Source organism: Vulpes vulpes, chromosome X (genome assembly GCF_048418805.1).
Source record: "Vulpes vulpes isolate BD-2025 chromosome X, VulVul3, whole genome shotgun sequence".
NCBI classification, from domain to species: Eukaryota; Metazoa; Chordata; class Mammalia; order Carnivora; family Canidae; genus Vulpes; species Vulpes vulpes.
The window spans coordinates 45,324,028-45,337,145 of record NC_132796.1 but is presented as its reverse complement, the minus strand read 5'-3'; the positions used below and the strand labels follow the sequence as shown (position 1 = coordinate 45,337,145).

At 45.0% G+C, this 13,118-nt stretch overlaps 2 protein-coding genes and 1 pseudogene across 8 annotated transcripts in view; 1 reads left to right on the top strand and 2 right to left on the bottom strand.

The window, feature by feature from the left end:
* Positions 1–816, bottom strand: part of PFKFB1 (6-phosphofructo-2-kinase/fructose-2,6-biphosphatase 1) — an 81,181-nt gene extending 80,365 nt beyond the window's left edge. The window contains exon 1 of one of the 3 annotated variants that reach the window (XM_072744901.1): positions 623–816. In XM_072744901.1, the coding sequence (XP_072601002.1) occupies positions 623–650 (28 nt within the window). In that variant the 5' untranslated portion in view covers positions 651–816. The remainder of the gene's footprint in view (positions 1–622) is intronic. The other 2 variants (XM_072744902.1, XM_072744905.1) reach the window with 2 other exon arrangements.
* A 1,463-nt stretch (positions 817–2,279) lies between these two features.
* On the top strand, positions 2,280–12,985 carry APEX2 (apurinic/apyrimidinic endodeoxyribonuclease 2). Of its 5 annotated transcripts, none has more exons than XM_072744572.1 (8): positions 2,280–2,376; positions 2,593–2,967; positions 3,916–3,999; positions 5,518–5,755; positions 6,611–6,791; positions 7,450–7,596; positions 8,341–8,410; positions 10,959–12,985. In XM_072744572.1, exons 5-8 carry the CDS (start codon positions 6,646–6,648, stop codon positions 11,865–11,867), a joined length of 1,272 nt encoding a protein of 423 aa, XP_072600673.1. In that variant the 5' UTR covers positions 2,280–2,376; positions 2,593–2,967; positions 3,916–3,999; positions 5,518–5,755; positions 6,611–6,645; the 3' UTR covers positions 11,868–12,985. The 5 variants fall into 5 exon arrangements, with proteins under 5 accessions (XP_072600673.1, XP_025844863.2, XP_072600675.1 ...); XM_072744573.1 differs by having other exon boundaries at positions 2,353–2,381; XM_025989078.2 differs by lacking the exon at positions 5,518–5,755 and having other exon boundaries at positions 2,300–2,376.
* Positions 4,371–4,551, bottom strand: LOC140596245 (small EDRK-rich factor 2-like; annotated as a pseudogene).
* Positions 12,986–13,118: the final 133 nt, after the last annotated feature.

The following is a 13,118-nucleotide window of genomic DNA, read 5'->3' as shown; positions in this document are numbered from 1 at the left end:
GCCCAAGGATTACTGTATCCCAGTCCCAGGAGTGGCTCTCTACAGACCATAGTCACTCAGAGAAAAGAGCAGCTGGAGGCCTGTGGGTGGTATTGCCTGTGGAGGCTACAGAAAAAAGCAGGATCACTAATCTCAGACAGAGCATGGAAGTTCTGAAACATTTCCAGAAATTTGGTTCCTGTTCTCATACTCCTCTTCACCTTGAGATAGCCCTCTGAAGGACGTAGGCCAGGGATTTCAATTTCCATTTTAGTAAGAAGGTTATTGAAGCTCTGAGAAGGTTGAAAAGCTTGTTCAAAGTGCCACAGAAAACCAGACCTAGTGTATATACTATTGGGGGAGGTAAGAGATATAATCCCTACTATCCAGTTCACTCAAAACTGGAATAGACCAAGAGAGACTTCTAAAGGTGCTAGAGAACTGCCCTTTTGGTTAGTGTCCCACAAAGACAGGTGGCGATGGATGACAGAGAGATAGATATAGATATCATCTTTTCCCCAACTCTTTCATACCCTTTAGTGCACACTTCAAGTAACCCCTATACAAAGAAAACTTTCCAGAAACCTAAATAATGGATTTGGAATTGTGTATCCCTATCTATTTTTCCTTCTGTCTCACCTACCTGTTCTCCTAGAGGTTTTCTCTTCCATCACTAATTATCCGACACACAGCTTTCTTGCATTTAGACCTTCAAAGCAGGTACCTGGGTGGCGTTAAAGAGGGAGTCTCGAGGCGTTGGTTGGTTCCTTGAAAACACTGTGGAAGTACCCTTAATAAGAGGGGCATGTGTGTGCTCTGTTGAAATATCAGCTGTGTTAGTTGTCAAAGAAGTTCCTGAGCAACCGGAGCCTTTTCTCTTCAGGCCAACCATGTGTTCACCTTGCCCCAAAGGTCAGAACTAATATTAACAAGCAACTGCAGAATGGGGAAATTAAAACCAGCAATGTAGACAGGCAAGATCTGGATTTCCTAGGGGCTGAGTTTCAGATTGGTCTTTAGTGTAAATAGGCATGATCTTTTACTGGACAGTGATTTGGCAATATGAAGCAAGAGCAATAAAAATGTTAATTTCCTTTGTCCTAGTTATCCCTCTCCTGGGACTCAGTCCTGAGCCAATAACCACCAAAGCATGAAAAAGCTCAAAGCACCAAAATTCTTATTTTAATGGCAGAGCTATTTATCCTGATGGCAACAACTGGAAGGTAACCTTTAAGTCCTCTAGGAGGAAAAGCAGCTATTTGGGCCTTTTCTGCAGACATTGAGGATGATGGCTCTAAAAAGGTTATGGTATTCTGGGAGGAAAATTATGCTGCAGCTTAGGGTGAGGAACCTAAGAATGCGAAGTCATGCTTTTCCTTGGACATTGGGCATGTCTATCATTTCTATTTTTGTGTTCTCAAAAACAAGTCACTAATCTGTTGCTTTTGCATTTGCTCCGTGTTTGTTTATTCAATTAGGAAATATTTATTGACTCCTAAATATGCTGTGCCCTAGATTAGAGGATGGGGCTAACAAGATGAATCATACATGGTCTTTGCTCACAAGTTGCTGGCAGTTGTGTGACAAAAACAGCAATCAATGGTAGCTGTGCATTGCAATAAGTGCTGTGACAGAATGGACCACAGGGTGCTGTGGGGGCCCAGAGAAAAGACCTAACTGGGGAAGTGTGTGGGTGTTAGGAAAAACTTATCCAAGAAAGTATTCCTTGAGCTGATTAAGATAGGCTTTGAATCCTGGCTCTACCACTTCTGTGAGACTGGGGTGAACTCACTCATTCTGTCATACTTAGCCTTAATACCCCTTATGGGGTTATCCAGATAATCAAACAAATAATGCATGTGGAAGAGCCATGGGGTACATTGGGAGACAGTGCTGCTCTGGATCTTGGGTAGCCCACTTCAATTCCCTGGGCTCGACTTTACTTATCTGAGAAATGGAGCCAGGAAAAAGTATGTGTTGGGGACTTAAGAATGTTATAAAGCCCAAGACAAATAATGGCTAGAGGGTGGGCTTGAGACAGGTTCCTCTCTTCCCCTTCCCTTATAAATCGAATTACACTAGAGCATTTCTTTTGTTTTTTTTTTTAAAATATTTTATTTATTTATTCATGAGTGACACACACACACACAGAGGTAGAGACACAGGCAGAGGGAGAAGCGGGCTCCATGCAGGGAGCCCAACGTTGGACTCAAACTCATGTCTCCAGGATCACGCCCTGGGCTGAAGGCGGCGCTAAACCGCTGAGCCACCCGGACTCCCCGTACTCTAGAGCATTTCTTACTGCTCCCTCTAGCGGCGCAGTTCCCTTCGAGCCTCCCTTCCTCCACCCAAGCACAGTTACAGCAGTAACCCAGGACGACAGAGGCGCACTTGGAGGTAAGGTCAGTCTCACTGGGACAGGGGCTTCGGTTACCGCGCGGTTTCGTTCTGCTGCTTAAAAGGTGGCGAAATCCCATTTGTAAGTAATTGGAAGCACCAAGGGGACTTTAGAGCGGCTCGGAAACGCAGTCAGACTGCGGTGTGCGGACCGAGTGCTGAAGGAGGAGAAGGAGCCTAACTGGAGGACTTCCTCTTGCCATTCATTCCTCCTAGGCATTTGCACCACCCCATCAACTTCCGCTCCTCCCGCCAAATGAGAACTGAGAGGCTCGAAGCCCCGCCTCACCTTCGCCGACGTTTTTCGTGGCGCGCAGGAAAACGCTTGGGCCAATGCGCGCGGAAGGCGGGATCTGGTTGGGTCGGGGGCGCCTAGCTGTACTGTGTCCCCTACATTGGGCGCGAACTGTGAGGCTTTGCAGTTGTCCGTCAAGATGTTGCGTGTGGTGAGCTGGAACATCAATGGGATCAGGAGCCCCCTGCAAGGGATGGTATATGAGGAGCCCAGCAACTGTGCCGCCATGGCCATGGGGCGCATTTTGGACAAGCTGGATGCCGACATTGTCTGCCTTCAGGAGACCAAAGTGACCAGTGAGCGCTCAAAAATCCAAGATCCCTACCATACTTTACCATTTCCACTAAATTTTTCCCCAACTTAATCTCATTTTACTTTACTATTTCTCTATCCGTAGAGTCCTCCTCTTAGACCTAGTTCAGAATCCTGACCCCTTTCTCTTAAACCCCTTTTTCTCACTCCAGTCTGATGTCTTAATTCCTACTTCTCCTGTCCTCAGCACAATCTTAATTCCCTCATCCGTGCAACCTTCGTCCTCGTACGGATCCTCTACATCCCACTCATTCTCCTGCCCCAGCTCAGTACCCCAAATTTCTTCCTCATACATTATCCAGCTCCAGCTCCCAAGTTAAATTCTCCAATTCCCCTCCCCCGCCCCCCAGCTCATATCCTTTAATTTCCACCCCATCTTTGTCCCCAGCTCAGACTCCCTAATTTCTTCCCTTTTACCGCTCCCTCTCTCAATCCTCAGTTCTCCCCTCAGATCCCTTAGAACTCTACCCCCATTTCTCCTTCCCAGCCTCAGAACCTCTTATTTCTATCTCATGTCCTATGCCAAGGTTAGATTCCCTATTTCCCTCTCTCTCCCACCCGAGCTCAACACTCCCCTCCCCCCATTCCTTCCTGCTCCCTTGCACTGGACCCTGAGACCCACTAACAACTTTTTCCTCCATCCCCAGTTCAGATCCTCTAATTGCTTCTCTCTCCAACCTCATATCCCCAGCTCAGATTCCCAGTTCCCTCTCTCATATTTCCATTTCGCACCTCCAGCTCCCTCCATTCACCTAATCACTAGCTTCCTCCCACCTAATTCTCCTCTCATTCTATAGCTTTCTTATTCTGATATCAGTTCCCTCTCTAGGCTCTGATGTGTGCAAGGAATTGCCCTACAATGTTAATTCCAGACCTTTGTTTCCTAGGCTCTACTTTTATCTCTGACACAATCTTACATCTGTTTTTTGCAGGAGACGTGCTCACAGAGCCACTGGCTATCATTGAGGGCTATAACTCCTATTTCAGCTTCAGCCGCACCCGCAGTGGCTATTCTGGTAAATGGGGCTTTCTGGGAATGTTAAATTAGTGATGGAGGCAGGTCGGGGGGTGAAAAAGTTTCCAATATTTGATGAGAAAATAATAAGAAACTCAGTCTTTTAAAAGCTACTTTTAATACTTTGGGGTGAGCCCCACAGGAATAAAAAACTCTGGGAAGGGGGTAACCCCCTCACCCACAGGATGGCCTAGGGGAAGAGAGGCTAAGGGAAGGGAAAAAAGCACAGGAGGGATCTGCTGCAGAAATAGGACAAAAATGAATGCTAATGGTGCTGGGACCTATGAGCACTACAGGAGAAAATGAGAGCATGGTGGGACTGGCTCCAGGCACACAGGGGAGACCAAGAGGGTTGGACATGTAGCCACAGAGCTACTTGGGTTCCTTCTTCTTCTCATTTGCCTTTTTTTTGCTTTTCCTGAATGGTCTCTGAGGCCCTCTGTTTGCAGGTGGCAGCAGAAAGCCCATTATCTCAGTACTTTCCCTCAACCTAGTAGCTCTGCTTTTTCATATTCTTCTGGTGGATGAGCTAACTCTGGTTACCCTGGGTCATGGTGAGGGCAGCAGATCTGGCCTACCTCCCTTGCATCCCCTCATTCTGTCCCATGTTCCAGGCGCCACAGGCTTTTAGTCCACAGAGCTAAAGTCACATAAAGTTACATGAAGGATAGTTTTTATGTGTAAAATTATCCTATTTGACTTTGGAAGCACAGTCATGTGGTGGTTTATTGTATGAACTTAGGACTGCCAGGGTTTGAGTCCTACCTCACTTCCTAGCTGTGTATCCTCTGACAAGTTACTTAACCTCTTTGTGCTCCAGGTTTCTCAGCTGAGAAATGGAAATAATGCCTATGTCCTAGGGCTACTACAGGCATACCTTGTTTTGTATATATACATAATATATATGTATGTATATATACATTTATAAATAAACATATATAAGTAAATACAAGATAAGCAACAAATATATGAATTTACATATCTATATGTTTTCATATATACATACATATATAAAGCACTTCACTATATTGTGGTTTTTTTGAAGTTCGATTTATTTTTTAAAAAAATATAATTACAGAGTAGTATATTAATTTCAGGTGTATAATATAAAGATTCAACAATTCTATATATTTCTCATTGTGCATCAAGAGAAGTATATTCTTAATCCTCTTTATCTGTTTCACCCATCCCCCTACCCACCTCCCCTCTATACTTAAGAGTTTAAGTACCACTTTTTTTTTCATTTTTTTTTATTGGAGTTCAATTTGCCAACATATAGCATAACACCCAGTGCTCATCCTGCCAAGTGCCCTCCTCAATGCCTGTCACCCAGTCACCCCAACCCCCCGCCCACCTCCCTTTCCACTACCCCTTGTTAGTTTCCCAGAGTTAGGTGTCTCATGTTTTGTCACCCTCACTGATATTTTCACTCATTTTCTCACTTTATTGTGTTTTGAAGATATTACATATTTTATAAATTGAAGGTTTTTTTAAGATTTTATTTATTTATTCATGACAGACACAGAGAGAGAGGCAAAGACACAGGCGGAGGGAGAAGCAGGCTCCATGCAGGGAGCCCGACGTGGGACTCGATCCCGGGTCTCCAGGATCACACCCCGGGTTGAAAGCGGTGCTAAACCGCTGGGCCACCGGGGCTGCCCTAAATTGAAGGTTTTATGGCAACCCTGTATTGCAAGTCTCCTGGCACCATTTTTCTAGCAACATTTGCTTACTTCATGTCTCTTTTTCACTTTTTGGTAATTCTTAAATATTTCAAACTTTTTTTATTATGTGTAGTTTTTTTGTTTTTATTATTTTTTAAAGATACATACTTTATTTTTTAAAAGATTTTCTTTATTTATTTGAGAGAGAGAGAGAGCATGAGCTGGGAGAGGAGCAGAGGGAGTGGGAGAAACAGGCCCCCACTGAGCCGGAGCCCCCTGTGGGGCTCCATGTGGGGCTTGATCCTGGTACTCTGGGATCATGACCTGAGCCGAAAGCAGACACCCAACTGACTAAGTCACCCAGGTGCCCCTTAATAATATTTGTTGTATGGTGATCTGTGATCAGTGCTTGCAACTTGCTAAAAGCTCAGATGACAGCATTTTTTAGCAGTATTTTTTAATTAAGGAATATACATTTTTTTTTTTAGACATAATGTTAGCACACATTTAATAGACTATAATATTGTAACCATATAACTCTTATGTGTACTGGGAAACCAAAAAATTTATTTGACTTTATTGCAATATTTGCTTTATTGTGGTAGTCTGTAACTGAACTTGTAATATATTGTGGTGTTCCTGTACAAAGATTAAACAAATTAGTCTATGTGATAATAATAATGGCTAATAATTTTTGAACACTTACCATGTATCCATATAAAACATTTAGACCATTAGCTATTATTTTTCTGTGGCTTTTTTAGATGACGGAACTGAGACTCTCAGAATTTCCTCAGGTTTTCAGGAGCCATCCATGGCCCTTGAGTTGGGAGAGTTGTCAGTATAACCACATTAGATGAAGTTGACTCAGGTGACCCGTTTGGGGGCAACAAGCAATACGATAGGCTGTTGGCTTCTAGGCCCTCTCAGAGTATCCTGTCTCTCCAGGTGTAGCTACCTTCTGTAAGGACAGCGCTACTCCCATGGCTGCTGAAGAAGGCCTGAGTGGCCTACTTGCCACTCATAATGGGGACGTGGGTTGCTATGGAAACATGGATGAATTCACCCAAGAGGAGCTTCGGGCTTTGGATAGTGAGGGCCGGGCCCTCCTGACACAGCATAAGATCCGGTAATAGCCCACATCCCTTTGCACTGAGCACTGCTGGTTCTACTCTTAGTGTAGTGACTCTGAGGCTCACCTTGTATACTTATATTCATCATGGAAAACATCCCAGGTTTGCCTTTCTTGGACTACAGTTCTGACTGGGCTACTCATTGTGTGACCTTGGGCAAATCATATTCGCCTCTGGGCTTTGAGTTTCCTATCTCTACAGTGGGGAACTGGCTGGGAGGTATTATTATTACCTTTTTTATTATTATTTTATTTTATTATTATTATTTTTAATAATATATATATAATTATATATTATTATTATTATTATATTATTATTTTATTATTATTATTATTACCCTTATTACCACAGGCACCTCAAAGGCAACTTAGCAACTCATCACCCCAAGTTGCTCTCTTTCTGAGTATCCTGTCATTGTGAATGGCAGCACCGTCACCTGGTTTACCTGGGTGTTATCCTAGATACCCCTCTCCCTGTTTTACCTAAAGTCTGTCCCCAAGTCCTGTGCATGCCAGCATGTTCATGTCTTTCGTCCCCTTCACATCCATCCCACAGGCAACCATTAAGTGGAAGCCACATGATGTGGAGAGGGGAGGTTTGGAAATGACCTTTTCTTGTGTGTGTGTGTGTGTGGGGGGGGTCTCTTCTCCCCAGGACATGGGAAGGGAAGCAGAAGACCTTGACCCTAATCAACGTGTACTGCCCCCATGCGGATGCTGGGAAACCTGAGCGGCTGACCTTTAAAATGCGCTTCTATCGCTTGCTGCAGATCCGAGCAGAAGCCCTCCTGGCAGCTGGCAGGTATTGTAAACTTAAGTGGTACTTGAGGTTCTAGGTTCCCAGCCCATTTAGGTATCAAGCTCCATTGAAAGGGATGTGGGATCTTTGTCTTTTGAGTTCCTTTACAGCCTAGTTGGAGACACCAGCATACCTCCCAGAATGGGCTCTGCTCTCTATAAGCTGTGAGGATCAGGTAAAGTGGTACAAATATGGGTTTTGTACTTAGATACCTTTAAGCACCTATCCTGGCCCTTTTATTCACTATGAGTCCTGAGGCTAGTTCTGCTTTTATTTTCTCAAGTGAGTATATGAATCCCTACCTCACAGAATAGTTTTAAGGATGAAATGAGATGAAGAAGGTAAAGTGTCTAGGAGCAAATGAAAAGTCTTGTCCCAAGAAAGGACAGGAAAGTGAGGGTGGGTTAGAGTAATCAAGGGATGCTTCCTAAAAGAAGTGGTACCTGAGCTCAACTTTTAAGGACCAGAAAGATGCCATTAGGTAGAGATCAGTGAGATAATCATGTCAGATAGGGAATGATCTCATCTCTGGAGATCAGAATTGGGTTGGTCAGGCATAAAAGGTAGCAAGGTTATGGTAAGATTGGAGAGGTAGCCTGCTATGCATTGCTGTGGACTCCTACCTTGGACTCCCTGTGTGAAAAGGTGCCTTTCTGAGCTCTTGGGCCCAGAAGAAAGTAGATGGGCCAGGACTATTGGTTCCCTGTCTTGAATGTCTAGTTGATAATCTCATGTCATGTTTTTTAGCCATGTGATCATTCTGGGTGACCTGAATACAGCCCACTGCCGCATTGACCACTGGGATGCAGTCAACCTGGTAAGGCTCTTCAAGGCCCCGTTCCTCACTTCTGACCATGGTTCTGTTTAGGCAGCCAGCCAAAGCTGGATTTGGGGCTCAAGGGTAGCTTCCTTCATGGAAAAGGAGAGCTTAGTTTGAAATACAATTCTCAAAGCACTGAGGATTGTTGGATTGTTCATTCATTCAGGAGACATTATTGATCTTGTCCTTGGCATTGTCCTGAGCTATGTCCTGAGGACTGAGTTGCCAGTCAGTTCTGGCTCTTGGCCCCTCAGAGGTTTAAGCATAGTGGGGATATGACCAGCCATTTACAAAAAGATGTCTTCAGGGCTGAGATGGTAGGCCAGGAGTCTAGAGGAACCTGGAGAAATGAAATCCCTGGGCTAATCTGGACATTAGGAGGCATCTGAAAATGGTCAAATATTAAAAACAGAGCTTTAGGGGTAGGGGAAGCAAAGCATTCTAGCTTGAGCAAAGGCTACAAGGTGAGAATTTGCCTGGTATGCATGGTGAACTGCAAGTCCCATTCTTGTTAGAGGTTGACATGGGAAGGGGGGTTAGAGGCAGGAGATGGAGCTGGAGGGTCCTTTGGGGACCAGATTTCAAGGTCCTTGAACTCCATATTATCTTGATCATATCCCTCATACAGTGTTTCCTGCTCATGAACTTTCAGTATCTCCCTGTTAGCTCTGCAATGCAAAGAAAACATCTAGGCCTGGCATCGAAGGCTCTTTCTGGTCTGTTCCCAGTCTTCATTTCCATCCTCAGTCCCCCTCACGTTCCATCCACACCAGCGAGATCTTCTTCTCTCAGTCCATTGTAAAAGTTATTTTCATTTTGACTTTTCTCACTGTACCCTCTGTCTTTTTTTTTTTTTTATTGTATGAACCTTTCATCTCTGAGTCTCTTTAGGCCAATGGTTCTCATTCCCTGACAGCACATTAGAACAAGGAACTTTTACAAGAATATTAATACCTGGGTGCCACCCCAGACCAATTAAATCAAGATCTCTTGGGTGTGGGGCCAGGGTAGCAGTATGTTTTACAAGGTCCCAGGCTGATTTTGTTGTACAGTCAGGCTTGAGAACCACTTTCCTAGAGTCTACAAGCCAGCTCTCAGCTTGCCTCATGAAGGGAGTGATCAATAACTTATGCTGGCATAGTCCCATCTCAGCATTGGACTTGGCTCAAAGAAGGGGCTGTAGGAAGAGTCTTCGATTGGTATGCAGAAGAGCCACATAAACCGATGTGGCTCCCAGCTGGGAAGAAGAACAGAAATGAGATAATGAAAGAATGTTGGTATTGGTGGTGGTATGGTGGGGAAGAGAGTGTACATTACAAAATGTAAACTTCAGTCTCTTCATACCTTATTTCTCATCAGGTATATACTCAGTTTGTTCTTTCTGCTTCCTGCAATAGTGTCATATAACTTTATGCCTTTTTTTTCTTAGTTCAAAACTCTAGATCTCTTAAGTGCACCTTTTACATTCTTCCTTCCAAGAAAAGAGAATAGTACCAGGTCACATAACAAACACAGTCTTTCCAAAATATAATATGAGAACTTCCCAAAAGACTGGGTCTTCTAGTCTTCTTCTCCCTAAATGGCACCATCATCTCCTTGGCTACTCCAGCCGGAAGCCTGGGAATTGATATTAGTAATTTCCTTACTCTCTAACCCCACATCCCACGTTTAGCTGATCAGTGAGTGCTGCTGACTTTAGTTTCAAACCATTTCTTAATTTCATTTTTCTTTGTCTCCTCTGGCTCTACCCTGGTCTAAGTGATTATCATCTCTTGCTTGCGCTATGATAGTTATCTCCTGCCAGTCTCCTGGTCCCCAGTCTGGTCTCCCTTTGTCTTTTGGGTGCACTGCTTCCTTTCTCCACAGGTCCATTACAGAGGCTGCTCTCTCAATTTATAACATCTTCTGTCTGGGTTGTTCCTGCTCAGCCTTCACTTTTCAGCTCTAGATCACTTCCTCAAAGGAAGCCTCATTGGTCACTTGGACAAGCTCAGGTTCCCACCTTGTTTCTAGTATCATGCCTGGCACATAATCAGTGTTCTTTGAACATTTTTTCATTGAATGAGTAGGAGGGCAGGTGGATTGGATGGATGGATGAATTGGGAATCAGAGCCAAAGGAAATATTTAGTAGGCATGGATTTCTGGAGCTCCTCAGCTGAGGGGTTTGGGGCAGGGGAGGCAATGGTCTGTGAGGCCCTTGATACACATTTAATAAGCCAAACAGTTCCAGAAGGTTTAAATGAAAAAGTAACAGTTTTCTTAACTTCTAACCCCATCCCTACTTCCTAGACGTAACCACTTTTGACTTCCTGCTTTCCAGCCTTTTGGTGAGCAATTCTGAGAATTGCTTTTATTAAGCAAATGACAAGCTTTCAGATTTGGCATTTAATCCCAGCTGTGCCAGTTCTGGACCCTGAGTAGTAGTCTTTTGGGGACCAATCACATTTTTTTTTTTGTCTGAAAAATGAAGCAGTTAGTCTAAGTCTCTTCCAGGTCTAGGCATCTAGTTTTGCCTCTCTGTTCATTCTCCTCCCCCTTCCCCAGGAATGCTTTGAAGAGGACCCAGGGCGCAAGTGGATGGACGGCTTGCTCAGTAACCTGGGATGCCAGGCTGGGTCCCATGTCCGGCCCTTCATTGATAGCTACCGCTGCTTCCAGCCAAAGCAGGAGGGGGCATTCACCTGCTGGTCAGCAGTCAGTGGTGCCCGCCACCTGAATTATGGCTCCCGGCTTGATTATGTGCTGGGGGACAGGACCCTGGTAATTGACACCTTCCAGGACTCCTTCCTGCTGCCTGAGGTGATGGGCTCTGATCATTGCCCTGTGGGTGCAGTCTTGAGTGTGTCCTCTGTGCCAGCAAAACAGTGCCCACCTCTGTGCACTCGCTTCCTCCCTGAGTTTGCAGGCACCCAGCTCAAGATCCTTCGCTTCCTAGTTCATCACAAACAAGATCCCGTGTTCAAGCAATCAGTGCTGCGACTCGGCAAACAAACCCAGGTACAGATGCACCAAAACAAAGCCCGTGTGCGCTCAACCAGGCTTCGGCCAAATCAAACTGGCTCTAGCAGAGGCCAAAAAAGCCTGACAAGCTACTTCCAGCCATCCTCTAATCGTCCCCAAGCTTCTCCTAACTTGGAGCTTCCTAGTATGGGTGCCCTCATGACCCCAAAGACTCCAGAAGAGGAGGTAATGGCCAAAGTGGTGGAAGGGCAAGTCGGTGCTTCAGAGGCCAAGGATGAGAAGGAGGTACAGACCTCTTTTTGGAAGTCTTTGCTTGGGGGGCCCTTGCCCATGCCCCTCTGTGGGGGCCACAGGGAACCATGTGTGATGCGAACTGTGAAGAAGCCGGGACCCAACCTGGGCCGCCACTTCTATATGTGTGCTAGGCCCCGGGGTCCTCCCACTGACCCTTCCTCCCGCTGTAACTTCTTCCTCTGGAGCAGGCCCAGCTGAACCAACCCAGGCCTAGGGATGTCTGGCATCATCAGCCCTGTATGTAATTTGAGGCCAGCTCCATCCTAAGCTGCCTATTCTTCCTTCCCCAAAGACACCTCTTCCTCTTTACTTACTGAAGAACCCTTCCCTTTCCTTTCTCTCTTCCTCCTTTAAGCCCTCTCTTTCTCTTCTTCCTGCCTAGTTCCTACTCATTGGTGAGCTTCTTGTTCCTTAATGATGTGACCCAGCTCTCCACTCCACTTCCCACCTTCCTGTCAGAAGTGCACAGGAACCAATTGTCCCAGGAAGTTGATTTTAAACCCCTTTCTTGTTGAGAAATGTATCTGTGCCTAAACAAAGTCTGTGTTTTTGTTTTAGCACACTATGTCATGTAGACATTTTGAATGTGCTTTATGAAGTTGAATCAGAGACATTATCTCAACATGGGTTGCCAGCTGCCTATAGCCTGATGATACAACTCCTAGGAAGGGGAGAGGAAGGAATGGTACTCACCATAAAGGTGCTCTGTTGAGTTGTAGGGATTCCTGCACTGCTAAGGTTGGATCAGCAAGGGAGGTGAGTGTGGTATGTTAGAAAGCTCAGGTGGTTTGAATAGCTTTCAACCAGTGCTTCCCAACTGGTGTGTCCCACAACTGCCACAAAATGGATTATAGGATGGAAAGAAATGGCCCTAGAATTGCCAGGCAGAGCACGAATGTCAGGAGAGAGTGCCTCCTAGGCAAGTAGTATCATTAGTTCATGCAGGTGTGCTATGCAAATGTTTTCTGTGTGCTATGATCTGGAAAGATTGGGAGTGTTGCCTTGAAAAAGTTGTTTGGTATAGCCAAGTCTCTTTCCCACCTTGGAAAATAGAGCTGGTAGATCCTGTTCTATAAAGTACTGTGGAGAGGAGAGGATAACAGATTGAGGACATCCATTCTGTCTGCTGGAAAATATCTCCAAAGTTTGAGGAACTCTTCTCTTCCAAGCAGTTCATTTAGGGCTGATTCCATCTCCTGGCTTTGGGGCTACATGGGCCTAGGTTTTCCAGGTCTACCAGTAAAGAGTCAATCCCTGGATTTTTGTTGAAACCATTGGGAAAAATCCATTTCAAATAAACCTGCTGAGTGTCCCAACTCTGTATGCTACTCACTGTGTGGTTTTTGGCTGCCATTTTCCTCTTTCTGGATCAGTGTCCCTATTAGTAAAATGGATTGGTCAGACCAACAAGTGACCTATGGTTTCCTCATGGCTCTGCTACTTGTCTGA